The sequence below is a fragment of the Vicugna pacos genome, chromosome 6, assembly GCF_048564905.1.
Source record: "Vicugna pacos chromosome 6, VicPac4, whole genome shotgun sequence".
In the NCBI taxonomy this organism is placed as follows: domain Eukaryota; kingdom Metazoa; phylum Chordata; class Mammalia; order Artiodactyla; family Camelidae; genus Vicugna; species Vicugna pacos.
Genome location: NC_132992.1, coordinates 10,524,578 through 10,543,080, shown reverse-complemented (window position 1 = coordinate 10,543,080; position 18,503 = coordinate 10,524,578). Strand labels below are relative to the sequence as shown.

General features: G+C 49.1%; 1 protein-coding gene across 3 annotated transcripts in view; it reads left to right on the top strand.

The window, feature by feature from the left end:
- The window catches only part of MYZAP (myocardial zonula adherens protein), a 105,545-nt gene that overhangs the window by 20,558 nt on the left and 66,484 nt on the right, over nucleotides 1-18,503 (top strand). For 2 of the 3 annotated variants that reach the window (XM_006210965.4, XM_072962345.1), the window contains exons 1-2: nucleotides 2,642-2,812; nucleotides 13,672-13,758. In XM_006210965.4, coding sequence (XP_006211027.1) covers nucleotides 2,738-2,812; nucleotides 13,672-13,758 — 162 coding nt within the window. In that variant the 5' untranslated portion in view covers nucleotides 2,642-2,737. Of the gene's footprint in view, nucleotides 1-2,641; nucleotides 2,813-13,671; nucleotides 13,759-18,503 lie in introns of those variants that run through there. The other variant, XM_072962346.1, reaches the window with a different exon arrangement.

The window sequence follows — 18,503 nt, the reverse complement described above, 5'->3', positions numbered from 1 at the left end:
ACAAAATATCAACAAGCCCGGTTGCTAGGGCTCTGTGACCTGTTCAGTGATTCAGTTCCTGATTGTTTCTGCCAAGAACTAACAATAGTCTTTGCCACTGACGACTTTGCTGCAGAAATGGGTCCTATCATAAGCCCCTCAACTAAGGATGCCTGTAGAGAGTTTGGAGAGAGTTCTGCAGAGAGCACCGTGGACAACTTAGAAAGGGATACGAGAGAGAAGTCTAGGAGCTGGGGTGGGGGAAGGAGGTGCAAGCCAGTGACTGACTTCAGGAAAATGAAGGGCGTGTATACAGTCAATTTTCTACAGACCTGTACTTCAGCACAGAAATTCAGGACAGCTCTTAGGGTTATGTGGCTATTACTGTGCACAGGGAGGGTGGCAGACCTGAGTTCTGTCATAGCGTCTGTTCCCTCCACCCAGACAGTGGCACTGCTCCGTCACCAGTGCTCACAGAGGGCTCAGGGTAGACTGGGGCCGTGCTGAAGGGAGCAGAGTGACTGTCCCTACCAGCACCCATATCTGTCCTCTTCCTACTGTCAGTCCTGTAGGCCAGGGAGGGCTTCTCGGTGGGGCAGGAGTGCTCGGCTTTTGACTCTTCTTTAAAAAAAAAAAATCTTTCCTTTTTGTCTTCTTCTCCCAGAACTCTTTATAGATGTCATCATAGTTTAGAGACTGTGGGACTTCATTTTTGACTTTTGCTGGGCTAGATCCACCTTTCCATTGGTTTCTTAGTCCCACCTGCCTTCGTGTATTCCGTCCTCCTCCTCTCCCACTTTCTGAGGGCTTTTCACATTCCTCTCTTCTGCAGTTCCTTAGGTGTTGGCCTGGCATGGAGGGGCTGTGGCATAAACCAGAGCCTGGCATCTGCCCGCCCACACCACCCACAGCCCTTGGTGACAGCTAGTATGGGGAGCTTTCCTAGCTGGGACCAACACCACCCTGGGGCTCTGGCCGCTGCAGCTGGCAAAGTGCATGGAGACCCTCACCTGGAATAATCACTCAGATGGAGTCAGCTTGGAGTCCCTCACCTGCCTTAGAAGCTGGGTTAGCAAGGATCTTAGTTTTCGTTTTGCTTCATCATGAGTGTGTTGAAGTATTGCTCTGTAATATTTCTTCACTCATTCGACATTTACCTTGCAATTGCAACATGTCAATTACTGTTCTAGGTACTGGGTAGGCAGGTACTAGACAAGATCACTTGCACCAGCAGCTCACAAGCTAATGTGTAGTCTGCTGCTTTTGCAATGGACTATAATATAGTGTAGAAAGTATTAACAATATGAAGGATGGACAGATGGAGGAGACATCTGTTCAGCAACATTCCTTACATTTCTTGAACATCTTCCTTGTTGGTGCCAAACTGGAATTTAGAGACGGGTGAGGCTACTCCCTCGGCCCCCAAAAGCTTACCATTAGGGAAGGGGACAGACATGCAATGGAAGACATGGCCTCAAAGAGCTGAGAGGTTCATGAGTATAAGTGTTCAGGGCAGGAGGGTCCTGGAGAGTTTGGTAGGGAGGGAGTATTTGGGCTTCGAAAGGTGAGGAGAGAGATTGTCTTCCCCTGGTGAGAAGCTTTTATCCTCAGGATAAAGGCCAAAGCCTTCAGCTAAGCACACCTGGTTCCTCATGGCCCAGCTCCCTTCTGGTGCTTCTCTACCACTGGCCCCTTGCTCTAGGGTATTTTCAGTTCCTAAAAAAATATACCATAGCTTCTTTTGCCTTCTGCCATCTATGCACCTGCCATTTCTTTTGGCCTGGAATTCCCTCCTCTCTCTGCTAGGGGGCAGCAGAGTGGACAGGCACGGCACTCTGGTCAGACTGGGGTCCATTGGAGATTTGCCACTTTCCAGCCAGGGGAGCTCCTGTTGTGTTACTTAACCTCTTGATGAGTCAACATCCTCATCTGCAAAATGGGGATACAGGACAATCATAGTGCCTACCTCAAAGGGTGGTTGTGAGGATTAAATGAGTTAATACATGCAAAGTACTTGCCAGACGGTGTCACAGTAGCCACTGAATAAATACGAGCAAATGAGTAAATATGAATGCTCTATGCTTGCTTTCTTCTACTTGTATTTCAGGTCTTAGGTTAGTCATCACCTCCTCTGGGAGGCCTTTTCCTACACAGGCCAACTTCCAGAGCCGGTTGTGAGCTCCCATGGGCATCACCTCTTCTACCAAAGCACTGACAGCTGTCATTTATCGATGTCCCCACCAGATTGCAAGCCCCATAGGACAGGGGCCGGGTGATTGTATTGGCTGCTAGGAGGGACACATGGTAGGCATTCGGTAAATATTGCACAAATGACGTGAGGTGAGGGTCCCATCCATCCCAGAGCCTCCTGGGGCAGCGAAGTGTGGGGATGGGTACTGAGCACCCAGGATAAACAGGTAGGTGGACCTTGACACTTCAGGCCGTAGAGAGAGCCTGTACGTCCAAGGGGTGCAGGGCTCCTTCCCGCCCCGGGACTGACCCTGGGAGGGTGCAGAGCTGTGGGAGGGGAGGTTGGCGGACAAATTTGGCTGGGTCTGTGCCCTTGGAAGGAAATGTAGCCTAACAGGTCAGGCAAGAGCGCGGGCCGCGCCCCCGGCCCCTCCCCCGGCCCGGCCCCTCCCCTGCCCTGCGCGCTGCCGGTCTGCGCCGCCCCACTTCCCGCCCCCAGAGCAGGGCGGGCCGAGTGCTTATTCTCCCGCCGGGGAGAAGCTGAGCCCGCCAGCGGCGCCGCTGCGGGATGCTGCGCTCCACATCCACCGTCACTCTGCTCTCGGGCGGAGGCTCCAGGGCTCCTGGGGCACCCAGCAGGAGGGTGAGTAGCTGGGGTCGGGAGCTCCCACTGTCCCGATTCTCCATCCAGGCTGCCCGGCTGCGGGGGTCTAGGGGTGGAGACTCACGGGGTCCGGTCCCTGGGCCCCGACACCCCACCCTGCACGCAACTTTCCGTCCTGTCCCAGCTCCAGACCTGTCCCAGCTCTGGAGGGGACCCTTTTTTCCTGCACTTCAGAGGTGCCCTAGTAGCTCAAAGGGCTTAGGGGGGACTTTCTGGAATTCCCAGACATTTCCTCTTCCTGCTCCTCTGTCAGGCCAAGTGTATGGGTGGCACTGGTTTAAGAAGCAAGGGAGACATTTCTGCAGTGTCTCTGTCGTAGGATTCAAAGATAATAAATGTCTTTACCAGCGAAACATTCCTCATTCCAGTGATGAAAAGAAAGGACCCATTGTCCCCACTGGTGATAGAGTAACAGTGGTTTGGAGTGGGCTTAGCAAGGTAGGCTTCATTTTACAAAGGAGAGGCGAGCAGCTGGCCACCCAGAAGCCCAGCTGTGGGTCCATGCAACCACTTTCTTCTTTCTATTTTACATATTAGTGAAGAGGCAGCAGGGGTAGCCCTGGGTACCATCTCCAGGGAGGTTGCCCTTTGGAGAAGCAGTGTTTCTCTGCCATCTTTGCTGCATCTTTTCTCACCTCTCCAGGTGCTCTGTGAAAGAAATGCTAGCCACAGGTTACATCTTTCCCGTTTCATCTCTCTTCTAAGATTGGTGCCTCCGGGCACACGCCCAGGGCCTTGGTCTGTGCCTTTTTTGGTTCATCCATTCATTATGATACTCAGTACTCATTATTTGGTGCCTTTTTTTTTGTGGTTGAGACTTCTCTAATCGTATTTCCCTGAGGTTTAGCCAAACAGGTGGTTAAGTGCAAGCTAAGTTCCCCTTTGGTACTCTTACCTGTTTTCTAGTCTTGTAGATGTGCTTATTTGATTTTGCATACCTCATCCAGGTGATCAGCAGTCACCTTCAGTGCTGCCTTTCTTTAGCTCTAGAAGAAAGGCACTGTTACTCTTGGGCGTGGGCCACCTGATGGGTTCTGGTGTGTACCTGTGCACTGTTTGTACTCCAGATACTTAGGGTTGACAGAACTCTGGCTGTCCAGTCATTAGCCTCATAAAGCAAGATCTCCATTACATCCAAGTGGGTTTCCAACCAGTCCCAGCCTTACTCCAAGAGGGCTGTTTGCTTTATTTTTTATGGAAATCATTGTCATATGGAATGAAATTGCAACTGAGAAAGAATGAAGTCACTGAAAAGCCCTGAGCCTGGACAGGGTCATGCGTGGGACCAGATTGTGTGGATTGCATGAAATTCTCTTGAGTCTCCTTCCAGAGTGGGCATTAGTTGGGCAGCTAGAATGTTATCATGGGTGGATGGAGATTTGACTAGTGTACTAGATAACCTTTCTGAAGATTTTTTTTCTTAAGTATTTACTTTCAAATATTTCTTCAGAAAGTGCTATGGTGTCTGGCACAGTGGACACACTATTGAGAAAGCTTTGCCTCTTGGATAAGACAACTGAAATCCTTTGAACTGGAGGGGTTGGTGTCCTGAATCAGACCATGTAGGGCTGCTCTGAGCACATGGTTGCTACTTCTGGAAAGAAGACATCTAAGGGTCCTAGGGTTCCCTTTGTGATTTCCACCTCTGCTTATGATTTGCAGATGGCACATGCACTGTGTGTGCACGCATGTGTATGTGTGGAGCGCGGCAGTGAGCTGATGCTTGATTGATTGATTAACCAACACTTACAGATCTTTTGTGTGATGCAGGGCTAGGTATCGGGGTGCACTCTACCTGTGGAGGCAGATGTCACAAACTACCGTCACACAAAGTGATGGTGGTAATAATAGGGGCAGAGTGTTGACAAGGTTACGTGGAAGCTAAAAGGAAAGGTTCTTCTCCAAGCACCTGAGGAAGGCCTCCCTCAGCAGGAGACGTCTGAATTTAGTCTTGCAGGACGAGTGGGAATTTATAGGGTGATTGACACATTTGGGATTCTGAAAAAAAGAAAGTATCATTTATCTAAATGGAATTCTTGGCGTATATTGTGTAACAGTGGCATACTGGATCTGCTTTAGGGCAAAACACTTTTTTTTTTTTTTTGAAAAACAAGAACAAGATGTCTTGAGAATAAAATTGTAGACCAAACAAGTAAAAGCAAAAAAGTGTTCCCGAAGTTGAAAGTTTTTCAATAAACTCTATCATTCTGACTTTCCTTTCTGATATTGGACAGGTGATGGTCTTGGAACAATAACACATTAGCCAGTAAAGTAACATAGCTGTTTCATCCAAAGAGCTTACCAAATTAGGGACTGCAGGGGAACCAGGATGTGTTGTTCCAGACATCCAAGCCAGCCAGAAGTGGTGGTGACAGCTGACACTGAGCAGGGCATTCTGCGTCAGCCGTCCAGGGTGGTGCGGCCAGACCGGACTGTCACCAGTTACCCTTTGTTCAATAGCTGCCACCTACAATTTGCACTTCCTTCGTATCTGAAATCTCTCAAGAGGGAAAAAAAAAAAGGTGGGAGAGTAATTTCTGTCAGCTGATAAACAAGCCTGTGAGAGGCATTTATGGATGCCAAACAGCCCGGGTTGTAAAATTTAAAAAAAAAAAGCCTGCCTTCAAACCAGTTGTACACTAAAAATAGTTTTATCTGTGGCAACAGCAGGAAGATAAATTGGCTGGAGAAACACCGTAGACAGATTGATGACCTTGGAGAATTGGAGAAAACATTAAAAAAAATATTGACAGTGCTTCATCATTCTGAAAAGAATTTTGTAAATGCGGTTAATCCCAGCGAATGGGACTTTGAAATGATAGGTCAGTTGTGTGGCCAGGTTGTGTGCTTTGGGGGGAAGGCACGTGTTGCTTTGTGCAGCCAAATATTTTTGGTTAAGCTGTTCAGCCAGGGCAGTGTGAGAGGAGAGATGTGTCCAGGATTTCCCCCAGCACCACGCTCTGTCCATGATAAGAGACTGTTGGCTGGTGTTACTGGTATGTGGACCCTCGGTAGCACATGAAAAACAAAACAAAACCCAGCAAGGCCACAGGGATAAGACTGTCTCCTGGCCCGCCCTTGCCAACATTTCTTTATATTTGGCAGGGGCTTCCTCTGTTAAAAACTGGAATGAGCCTGCTGGTCATCACTTCCTTACTCATGCACCACTCTTGGGGCCCATTTCTGTCTGATTGGCTCAAAATAAAGAATTCTCCTTAGCTGGCTGGTGAATGGGCCCGACAGGTGTTTACCTCACTTCCTTTCCGTTCACAGAAACACCTGTGTGCAAAACTTCCATGTTGTCTTGTGGGGTGCTGAGGAAGGGACAAGGGGTGCCATGGGACCTCAGCATCTGGGGGAAGAAGCTGGCTGCAGTGTCCTCCAGGGAGGGGGTGGGCAGGGGGCTGCCTGTACCCAGGAGACAGTCTAGCTGCTCTCCTGTTTAGAGGGGCCCTCCTGAGCCAGCCCCTGACGCGCCCAGTTGAGGGGTTTTGGAACCCTAGTATCCCCAGGACTTAGCCAAAAAGCCTCTGCCACTAAAAAAGTGAGTTGTAGGCTCAGAAAAAAAATGTCCCAACCTCTCTGCCTTGATTCACCCATCTTGCTGTGTCAGATGTAGGATAAAGAGACCTGATTTCTGGCGACTCTTAAGGAAAACCTGAGACCCGGAGGCTGGTGTGACCACTGAGCTTCTGGGCACTTAGGAGAGCCTTTCAAGTCAGCCTCAAAAATTATAGGAGTGCAGGGAGTTGTGGATCCAGGGCCAACTAACCAGAGACTGCGCTGAAGTCTTTTCACCTAGGTTTCTTTCAGCGATTCCAGGCATTTGCGGCTTTCTAGCCTCCGGCTGCCACCTCTCTCAGCCTAAAGGTGTTCCGGTGTTCCCCAGCACTCGGAAGGGTCACACAGAGGTGTCTGCCTCTTTCCCTGCCTAGATGAGTGATGTTTCCTAAATGTCTGTCACACTGTTGACTCTTCTTGGTCATCTAAGGCCAGAGTGATCTTTCTAAAATGAAAAACCCAGTCACCCAACTCCTCTTTTGGAGTGAGAGCCCCCTCATTCCTGCCAAGAACAAGTACAAACCCCCAGGTTTAGCACCAGGCCCTCCTGATGCGGCCTCTGCCCGCCCTGCCCCCTTCTCACACACACTCTTTCCAGATGTTCCAAGTTACTTGCTCTTCCCCAAGCTTGTAATGCTGTTCCTCACCTCTCCCTTTTCTCATGCTTCTCTGAGGAGGGGTCAGCTCTTCTGTGTTCCCCTAGAGGCCGATGCACCTCATCATTGCTTGTACCTCTGATTAACTACATGAGATGAAGGTTTAGGGACTCCCCTCCCCAGGCCTGGTGTAATAGGTGCTCAAGAAGAGGAGTATCACCAGGGCCCTGAAGGAGCCACGCTTACTTAACATTGGCTTGGCAAATGGGAAAACAGGAAGAGAGGCTTGGGAGGAAGCCAGCCCGTGGCCTCTGGCCCACCTGCGCAGGAAGCAGGTGCCCAGGGGCTGGGAGTGCGGGCCCAGGTGAGGACTTGGTCAGCGCTGGGGAGGCCTCCAAACATGCCAGTTGCCTCATCCTGTTGTACCGTCAGTTTCATCCTTTGGTTCAGTCAGTGATTCTCGACTCTTGTTACACATGGGACACTGAGAAGCTTAAAATACCTGCACCCGGGCCCCACCCTAGGCTGTCTAAGTGAGAACCTCAGCAAGCAGAGGATAAAATTGGGATTGTTTAGGAAGCTCCCCAGGTGATTCTCACGTGCGGCCAAGGATGGGGACTCCTTCCAAACCGTACTGTCCCCTGATGGCTTTCTTGGAAATGCAGATAGTCCTGGGACCCTGTTCTGGAAGGTCCCTTTGGCCTTGTGGGAAGGTAGGGTGGGGAGTCCTAACACTTCAGGTCTTTGTGTGCATGCATTTACCTGTGTTTTGTCTCTGGGTCTTGGCCTGAGGGGCATGTTGTGAGCCTGGTACAGAAGTGAGCCTGGTAGAGCAAGAAGGAGAAGCCGCCATCCTCTTATTTATGAATTTTGTCTGGAGTCAGCCCTGACGCAGGAAAGGGGGTTCCAGGCCACTTCATACCACCTGGAAGAAGTGTCCGCATATGCAGATCAGGGGTCAGTAAGCCACGATCCTGGGGTCAGATCCGGCCCGCGGCCTGCTTTGTACACTCTCAGCTAAGAGTGGTTTATACAGGGCCTGCAAAACCTCAGTGTTTACTATCTGGCCCTTTACAGAAAAAGTTTGCCTCACCCTGATATAGATAATCAGTCCTGCAAATTCAGGGCCACAGCAGGGCCAAGAGGCCTACTCCAGACAGGGCAGGCCCTGTTCCGCCTGTGTGTTCCAGAGATACCCTGCCTGTGCTGAGCAGAGACTGTGGTGTCCCTCCTCCCAGCCGGAACCCTAGTGGCCACACCTTCTGTTGTTAGGTGGAGCTGGGCAGGGACCCACCTTCACAAAGTGGACCAGGCCTGAGGGAGATGTAAATGCACTTGGCTCATTTCCTTAGGGAAATGCATGTTTATAGACTGGTGAGCCAACCTGACACCTCCCTGGGTCATCTCCTCCACCCCTTTTTGTTTGAGATGGACAGTTTTCCCTCGGGGGAGCCCAGGTACCCGAAGCTGAGAGCATGATGGTACATGGATCCCAGAATCGCCCCTAGATGGAGACCAGCCCACTGCCTCCACAAAGGGGGTCGGAAACAAGTCTCCAGAGGACCAGCTTGGCTCCCAGGTGCCCTCGTTGCAGACAAGGGTTCGGCTGTGTTTCCTCCTGTGGAGGAAGCTTGAATGCTCGCTGCCCCTCCCTTGCTACTCCTCCCACGGGGGTTGGTTTGAAGAAAGTGGAAGGCCCTTTGGGGAGTTTCAGGTACATTCTCCATATTGTATTTTAGTTCAGCCTAAAAAGAAACTCACACTGACATTTACTGAGCAAGGGCCTATTGTGTGTTGATACTGTGCTGAGTGCTGTAAGGGCTACAGAAGCAATTAAGGTTCAAGGCTCGCTTGGGAGCCCTGTTTTTTCCCTTCCAGTCCAGTTTGTAGTGTGTGGAACATAATAGGAGATACTCAGTGATGCTGTTGCATCACTGAACTCAGATTTGAGTGTTAGTCCCTTTCTCCAAAAATCTGAATGGCTCCCCCTTGTCTTCCATTAGAGGCCTTGCTTCTCCATCAGGCATGTGTAGGTTGTCGGAGTTTGGCCCCTGTCTGTTTGCCCTTTTCCCTCTCCCGTTGTTGCTCAGGCTGCAGGCCCATTTACCATTCTCAGAACATGCCAGTGTCTGTGCCTTTGGCCAGCCTGGAGTGAGTGCCTTTTCTGGGAATTGTCTGTTGTTATTCTGACGTTGGATTCTCCCAACTCATTGCCCCTGAAAGTCCTTCTGTACCCAGCTCCAGTGTCATCTCTAGGAGCCTTCCCATGTACGTCCACCACCAGTTAAGGTTATTGCTCTCCTTCCTATATTCCCATGGTAAAAAAAAGAACACTTACAGAGCACTTACTATGGGAACTCCTCTCAGCCCTTGGCATGTATTAGTTTATTTAATCCTTGCCACAATCCCAGGAGAGTGGTTCTGTAGTATTGTCAGCTCTGCTTTACCACTAAGGTGACCGAAGCAATAGAGATCAAGTAGCTTTCCAAAAGTTTCATAGCTAGTAGGTGTCAGAAACAAAATTGGAACCCAAAAAGTACAGTTTCACCATGTTACACCAAGGGCTGTCTGTTGCCCTGGGTGGGTATATATCTGGATTGTGAGCTCCCGCGGGTATAGCTGTTTCTTTCCATATTGGTTGTTTCTTTCCATATTGGTTGTTTCTTTCCATGCTGGTACCCTCATAACCTTTAAAGCTATTTTACAAGTTGTGGGTGCTCTGTAACTAAGTGATGGAGTGCACTAAGTCCATCTTCCTGCTTTTGATCCACTGGGAAGGACCCTCACTTGTAGGGACAGCTGGTCTAGCACTAGTGTTCAGGGGAAGTTAGGTTCGGCTCTCCTCTGTTCAGAACACAAGGCTGAGCCAGCTGCTATGGGAACCCCTGGGAACAAACTATCTTACCTGCCACTCAGTCCTGTCCAGCCTGGGCTGCTCTGGGTATTTGCGTGTCAGGAAACCATGAAGGTCAGCATCATAAAATGCTCAGAGAGATAAGCAACACTGCCTTGATTGTACTCAGTGGGAGATTTTCCCAAAGGGAGATTCCTGAAAGTGAATGACTAATGGGGGATAAACTCTCCTGGGTCAGCCTAGTGGGTTCATTCAGGGGTTACTTGGTGCTTCTGTTAGGAAATTCAGTGTCTTTTAGACCTTGGGATGTTTTCTTCCCTGAAGCTGTCCTGTCGGTCTGGAAAGGATTGCTCTCTTCTCTTTCTGATACAGCCTCTCTCAATCTTTATTATTGCTATCACTACTATGATTTTTAATTTTAAAATGTGCATGTACTTGGAGCAGTTGCAAACAGTGCAGAAATCCCACTTTCCTGAGATCACTGCCACCACCACCACCACCACCAGCAGTTGGTTGTGTTTCCTTAAAGGCATTTTTTCCATAACGTACACAAATTATCAGAGTGTGTTTAAAAAAACAAAAATGGGATTATTCCTAACATTTTTTCAAGCAAACTTTTTTTCCCCACAGAACAGTTCATTTGGCCATCTTATTAGGAAGCACCTGATGCTGTTCCAGGCTGGGTTTAAATTGTGTCTGTGCAGTCTGTCCATCAGTGGGTCAGCACTGCTAACAGACTGCAAGCTCCACGTGTAGTCCGTGCCTCAGTGTTTCCATAAAAGCACTTGTAATGACGAGTGTAAACATTCACACAGGGGTCTGGGTGTAGCCTCAAGCACCTGCTGCACCTGGCATGTAGCTTTGCTGTCAAATGTTTATTTTACATGTTCGTTTTATTTTAATTCATTTCTGTCATCAGGTAGAACTGAGAGCTTAGAGAAATGCACTCTATTTTTCCTGAGGTTTTGTATACTGTGGAATCCACACAGCTCGGGGAGAGCTGCAGGAAGTGTGTTGAAAAATATCAGAGTTCTGCATAGACAGATAGAGAATTGTCTCAGTCGGGAGGGGACTTCTCATTTTGGGGTGATTGGACCCATGGAGTCTCTTCTGAGCCTTGTCTTTTCTTCAGTCTTTAGTTTATTCTGAAAATTATTGCCATGAGGGATTACCCCTCTAGGGCAGTCACCCTAAAAAAGGTATCACTTGCAGTACTAATTCCCACTAGACCCATTGACCAAATTGTTATTATCATGGAAAGCAGAGCCGGGAAGCCAAGTAAGCCTGTATCATTTTCAAGCTTGTAGGAGGATGATATCTAGATAATAATACAAATATCTAACATTGATGGAGGCTTACTATGTGCCAGACATCTTCCTTTCCCGGCTTTTTTACCCTTGAGATTCAGAGATCAAATAGCTTGCCCATAGTCAACACAGCCTAGTAGGGGTTGGAACCGGTGTATGTGTGTGTCTGTGCACCTGTGCCGGTATGTACATCTGTGTGCACACGTGTGTGTGTTGCGGGGAGTGTGGTGCAGGAGAAAATCATTTCCTTTTCGCTGCAAAATTATGCTGTGGCTCAGATCCAGCCTATCAGAGAAGATTATTGAGCATCACAGACTTGGATTGCCTGCTGGTGTGAGTTACACTTTGATGTTTGTGCAAATGCCAGCTGGTTTCATTCAGTCCAAATGGCCTGAAGTCAGAGGGCTGCCTTTCTCTGCAGGCACTTGGATTCCCATCAGTGTTGTTGCTTGTCAGCTGAGAGCTATCTGCTGGAATGGTTTGGTTTCTCTTTGGCCAGCATAACTGGTGATGAGCCTTGAAGGTTTGGTGCAAAGTTGTCTACATAAGAGGGAGTGACATCCCTGGGGGTCAGGCTACATCTGACCCTGGGGTCCTTGGGGTCGAAGCTTGCCCAGAGGAGAGCGAGGAGAGAGAAGGATCTTGAAACCGAATCGTGGCTGAAAGACCTAAGGTTGTTTAGTACAGAAGGGAGGAGGTTCAGGGGACAGGAAGCCCACCAAGAGTAAAGGGAATTCTCCTGCAGCCCCTGAGAGCTCCCTTAGTCCATCAGGTAGGTGTTCTGACCAAGAACTTGTAAGCTCATTGTCAGGAAGTTAGAGGTGTCAGGTAGCAAAATGGGGTGCCTCAGAGGGAGGCAGTGGTGTGTGTGGAAGCACTAACATGCCCCAAGTGGGCTCTCACTTGTACGTGGAAAATGTTACCCTCAGGCTGGGTATCCACCTGCCAGTACCTTGTTGGGTGAGGGGGGCCTTTGTAAGCTGGCAGGTTGGACTTCTAAGATCTTTAACAATCATGTCCAACCCTGGGCATCTGGGATGAAGGGTAGTTTTGCTCAGAGGCTGCCCTGTGGACCAGTGCAGATCCATGAGCCTGCAAACCAGGTGGAGGGGTGTCTTAGTTTGCTAGGACTGTTGTAAAAAGGTATCACTAACTGGGTGACTTAAACAGCAGAAGTGTATTGTCTCGTGGTTCTGGAGGCTGGAAGTCCAAAATCAAGGTGTCAGCAGGGTTGCTTCCTTCTGAGTGCTGTGAGGAAGGAGCTGTTTCAGGCCCCCCTCCTCTGCATGCTCACCTGGCGTTCTCCCTGTATGCACGTCTGTCTCCGCATTTCCCCATTTTGTAAGGACACCAGCCGTTTTGGATTAAGACTCACCTTAACAACCTAATTTTAACTTCTGTAACCTCTGTAAAGACTCTGTTTCCAAGCAGAGTCACATTTTGCAGTACTAGGGGTCAGGACTTCAACATATAAATTTTAGGGGGACATAATTCAACCCAAAACAGGGACAAGCAACACACTCATGAATCAGACCCATATCACTGTGGGCTGGCTGCTTTGGACCTCTTTTTTTTTTTTTTTTTCAATTTAATGGCAGGATCACTTTTCTCTGGGAAATGTTACATCAGGACTCGGCTATAACAATAGGGTGAAGTAAACATCATGTGGCGTTAAGTCCAATGTTATTATTACACAGTCGTCACTATCATCCATCTCCAGAATGTTTTCATCTTTTCACACTGAAACTCTGTACCTTCCCCCCATCTCCTCAGCCCCTGGCAATCACCAACCACCATTCTGTCTGGTCTGAATTTGCCTACACTGGAGACCTCATATAATTGGAAGCGTACAGCGTTTGTCTTTTTGTGACTGCCTTATTTCACTTAGCCTTATGTCCTCAAGGTTCATCCATGTTGTAGCATGTGTCAGAATTATCTTCCTTTGTAAGGCTGTATAGTACTCATTTATTCTGTGTATTTACCACATTTTACTTATCCATTCATCCATTGATGGACGTTTGGGATGTTTCCACCTTTTGGCTATTATAAATAATGCTGCTGTGAACACGGGTATGGAGACTTAAAAAAATATTTGTGATTAAACATGTACCTGTCTATTATAGAAAAATCCAGTACACAGTCCAGTAAAAAAAGCACCCTCACACCCCATCGCCACTGGCTGTAATTTGGCCTCTATCCCTCCAGCTGTATTTTGGTCTGTGGATGTGAAATAAGACCATTCTGTACTGTAACGGAACATGAGCCATTTAAAAAAAATGTCTGAACTGTGAAAGTCTTTAGTAGTTCCCTAAACACGGAAAACATAAAACCTGAGCAGGGGGTGTCGAGTGCGTATGATGAGCCCGGCAAGGGCTGGCCTTGCCCCAGAGCCCCCCGTGTGATTGGCACCGTCACTCCCGCTACCAAGTAGGGGAAAGAGGCTCTGAGAGGCCCCGGGTGCCCCGGCTCCTTCCACCCCACACGCGGCTTCCTAACCGGCCTCCCCCGTCTCCCCTGTAGGCAAATGTCTGCAGACTGCGGCTGACCGTGCCTCCCGAGGGTCCGGCGTCAGAGCCCAGCGAAAAGAAGGCTGAAAGGAAAGAGCAAGTAAGCCCCCACAGGGCGAAGCCCTGGCCCGTTCTCCTCTTTGTGCCCTCGTGGTTCACCCCCTCTCCGTCCATCCTGTGCCCAGGCCGGGCACAGAGCCTGAGTGTCGGCAGCTGTGAGGTGGCAGGCCCTCTCGACTTGCCCCGTCCGCCTCTCCCCACAAGCCCGGCCTCCGATCTGCTCTTCTTGGTGGACACTGGCTGTGATGCCTAGAAGCGGTCAGAACGCTGGCCCTAGTGCCAGGTGCTGTTACAGGGACAGGGAGCATGTTTCTCCTGGAAGAGCCCCGTCCAGTCGAGTCAAAGGGCCCGTTGTCAGCTGCTGGCGCTGAGGCCCAGCTCCCGGGCGGCCAGGCTGCCTGGAGGGGAGCGGCCCGCCGTGGCGAGGGCGCCCAGCTGCGGGCCTCTTTGTGTCAGCTGCTGTGCTGGGTGCTGGGCCGTGCAGATACGTCTGACCTTGGCCTTGCCTTAGAGGAACTCACAGTGTTTCAGGTGAGACAGATGTATAAATAAACAAAGATGACAATCATAGTCTCAGTGTTAGGATCCAGAAGTGTGAGAAGGGCTCCGGGAACACAGAGGATGGGGCCATATCCAAGGACCCAAAAGCCGGTTTGAAAGGGCTCTCACCAGTAAAAATGGAATGGTTTCAGCATCAAAAGAATTAATAACAATAATAACACATTGAATAATTGAAAAAAACCTCATGAGTTGATAGTAATAATCAGAGAAAGATTATCAAGGGGAAAGCTCTTCTTTATATTACATCAGCTGGTAAATTTAGAGAATCTGTTTTATAACCCCCAAGGCAGTGCGTCAGTGGTTGCAGAAACTAGTTGGTGAAAGATCACTGTGGAGGAGTACGTTCACAGGATCTGAGAGTATTAATCACTTACTGACTCTCGGGGTCCAGTGCCACAGTAGGGCAGCCAGCAGGCCAACCACGTGATCCAGTTCACCATCACCAGTAGTGGGGCCGCCTGGTGCTATCTGACTTCTCATGTGATGCAGGTAAGAAGTAAACAATATTACCTGTAATATTCATGCCAAACTTGTTTAACTTGAATCTAGTAATAAGGAAACAGAAGAATCCAAAACAATTAGCCAGAATCCCATAATAGATTCAATGTTATTTAAAAAAGAAAAAAAAAGGAGACTCTGTTGAAGGTAAGAGGCTAAAGAGATTAAATATCAAATATAATGAATCAACCTTCATTAATTCCTGGATCCATAGAAAGTCTGTAAAAGGCATATTGGGATAATTGTACAATTTTGAGTATGAACCCATATATTATTGTTGAATAGATGGTATTTTTGTGATAGTGGTACTTTGGTTATGTAGTTTCTTCTTTCAGCTTCAAATATTCTACAGAGAAAGAGCTTGGGAGTAAAAGCTCATAACCACAAAGAGAGCAGGAGTGGTCAGGCTTCGGCTGCTGGGCCCCTCTGATGACTGTTTTGCTGAGGGGGAAGGTATTCCCTTCTGCCCCCACTAATCCCCTCCCTCTCCATCCCTTTCAGAGAAGTGGGCCTGGGCTGGGTCCAGGGGCCCGTGGGCAGCTTAGCACATGGGGAATCAGAAGGAGCCCTTGCTGGAGACGGGGCCCGGCTAGGGTGAGTGACAGGACAAGGGCCTTGGTGGCTGTTCCCGAATGCATGGTAGGGGCAGTGGGGAATTTGGCCTGCTGGAGTTGGGCCCGAGTTGCACGCCTGGGGAGATGTTCGTGGGGGGTTTCTGGGTGCTGCCACTGGGGCGGTGACTGCTGTGAGGCACCGGAGGGCATGTCACTGCTCAAGAAGAGTCAGATATTCCCAAAGAAGGAGGCATCATGTTCTGTGTCACATGCACGTTGGTAACCGTGCTGTGTACCGATTTGCTTACTGGTGTTGAGCAGTGCTTTTTGAAGTTTAAAAACCAATTAGACCAATTTTGTTTGTTTTTTTTGGATCAAAATGTCGTCCTGAACCCTCATATGTAACCCAGGTGCTCGTGAGGGCCAAAGTCCTTCCAGCGTCCCTGCACCCCAGGCGCCCTCCTCCTGCGAACCTGAGCGCAGGGCAGAGATGCCTGGGAAAGCTATTTGCCATGACGCTTGTACTGGGTGGACCAGGTGTGCAGTCTGAGTGTCCGTCTCTGACGTGTCGATGACTCACTGCAGAAGAACTGGGGTAGAGAGGAGGAGGGTGGGGCTGGCTGTTCCCCAGAGCCAAAGTCCTTGGGTGGTGGCAGCACCTGAAGGCCCTGGTGGTGACTGTGAGGCTGTTCTGGGTGACTTCGTCACCATGTCCTGGCTGGTGGCCTGGCCTGCTTGTGTCCCCTGGGCCTTCCTGGCGTCATGCTTCTTCCTGGAGAAAACTGCCTGTCCTGCGTCTCCTCCTCCCTCCGGGCTGTGCCTGCTGCATCTTTTCTGATGTCATGATGTCCCTCTCTGAGCAGCCCTCTTTCAGTACACCCCGGCCTTGCCTCCTCTCCCTGCACAGACCAGAACTCGCGGGACTCCTCCATGTACAGCTTGGCCTGTCTGGGGAGGCTGCCCACCCCACACGTCAGCTGTGCCCCCCCGAGCCCCGTCCTGCTGTGACCGTGCTAGTGTGCAGTGTTCTCCACTGGTGTTACTTTCATGTATAGAGTACAGATATTTTATGGCTGTGTCAGCATTATTTTAGTATCTAAAAGTATGAAATGTGGATCATTTATGTGAACAGATAGAACCAGAAAGTTCTAGGCTGGAGTGGGACATAGGTGCCCTCATTTAGAAGATGTTCTGACCCTTTCAGGACAAGGACCTTACATTTCCTGATTACCAGTGAGAGTGTGTCTTCCCATATTTGTTCCTCACGGGTATTAACCTTGGGGCTGTGTGCTTGCCGGGGACCCTGATGGAGCCGTCTTGAAAATGAGGTGGGGACATGAAGGAGAGCAGGAGGAGGGCTTGAGGGGGCAGGGCGGGCGGCAGGTGCCTGCGCAGACTCCCTGTCCTTTTCCCAAGTCTCTCACCCCCTTCTCCAGCACAGGCCCTCCGCCCTCTCCCCGTCCTCCTTCTCTAGCCCCACCTGCTCTAAGATCATTTGCCTTTACTAGAACCTTCTTCCTCAGACAACCTCCCTGCAGAATTCAGTCCTGGGCTTTGGCCCTCTCTCAGATGCAATGGCAAATGACAGCAAAGGGTAGAAGATGATGAGGCGATTTCTTCCCTATTAAATAAAATAACTCTTTGGTTGTAAGCAAATAAATGCCAGAATACCGGTAGTTTGAGCTGGTTCCATGTGGCAACACTGGTTGTGCTTCAGGACTCAGACCCTGTCAACTCATTTGTTCCTCTTGGGTGATGACCCAGCCTGTCTGAAGCCGACTCAATAGTATCTCTTTTTTTTTTTTTGGGGGGGTCGGTCTACTCTCATCGGACAGATTTACTAATTATCCTTTGACCCCATGGCATCTACTTCCTCCTCAGACCCCTTGTTAGGGCTCTAGCCTGTGCCCGGAGTCTCTCCCCAGCCGTCTCTCAGTTGATCCAAGTCTTCCCATCCTTCAAGGCCCTACTAAAGGCCTGCTTCCCCTCAAGACCTTCCTGGACCGCCGGTGCTGGGGTGAGCGTCCCCTCTTGTGAGCCACAGGACATCCAGGCTGCCCTCTTTCTCCCCCTTGGCACCTCGTCATCTGCTGCTAAGAACTCCACGTGTGTATACGTACATATTCCTGCAACGCTGGTGCACAGCACGAATAGATACACACACACATGAGAATGTGGAGTCTTTCAATGTCGTCTCTCAGAGCCTAGCCCTCTGCCTTGCACATAGTAGGTGTTTAGTGAACTGTTGATAATGATGATTTCAGTTTTGTGTTGGTTTCCTCTGGCTGCCACAAAAAAAGTGCCACAAACTGGGTGGTTTAAACAACAGAAATGTGTTGTCTCATGGTTTTGGAGGCTGCAAGCCCGAGACCAGGGGATGAGTGGGCCCACATTCTCTCTGAGGGCTCCAGGCGAGAACCCTTGCCTCTCTCAACTGCTGGCGGCCCTTGGCAGTCCTCAGCTGCACTCTGGTCTTCACGTGGTGCTCTCCCTGTGTGTGCATGTCTCCAGAGCCAGATTTTCCTCTTTTCATAAGGACACTAGTCATCTGGGATTAGGACTTACTCTAGTGACTGCATCTGAACTTAACCCTGTCTCTAAATAGGGCCAAATTCTGAGGTACTGGGGATTAGGACTCCAATGTGCTATCAATTTGCAGGACATAATTCAACCCATGAGAAGTTTCTTTGTGGAATTAAAAAAAATTTATTTATTTATTTAGGTTGTTTGTTTTTTGGGATAGGTAATTAGGTTTATTTATTTACTTATTTATTTTAATGGAGGTACTGGGGATTGAACCCAGGACCTCATGCAGGCTGAGCATAATCTACCACTGAGCTATACCTTCCCCCTGTTGTGGAATATTATCATCTTAAGTTGTGTTAATGACTCAGATGAATTAGCTCTGTGGACTTCTGTTTGTATATTAAAAATCATTATGGGAGAGGAAATGCTGATTAAATTGTTGACACAGATTTCATGTTGAGAAATTGATGAATGTGAAATATAATGTTTATTAAGTTGTTGAACAGTAAAAATTAAAATTGGTAGTAGATGGTTTTGAAATTGAACCCTTCTTTTCAGAGAACCTTGTGAGTGTATGTATCTGTATTCCTATCCAAATCTATATGCAGCGTATTCTTATGCACACACAGAAATAAGAACCAACACC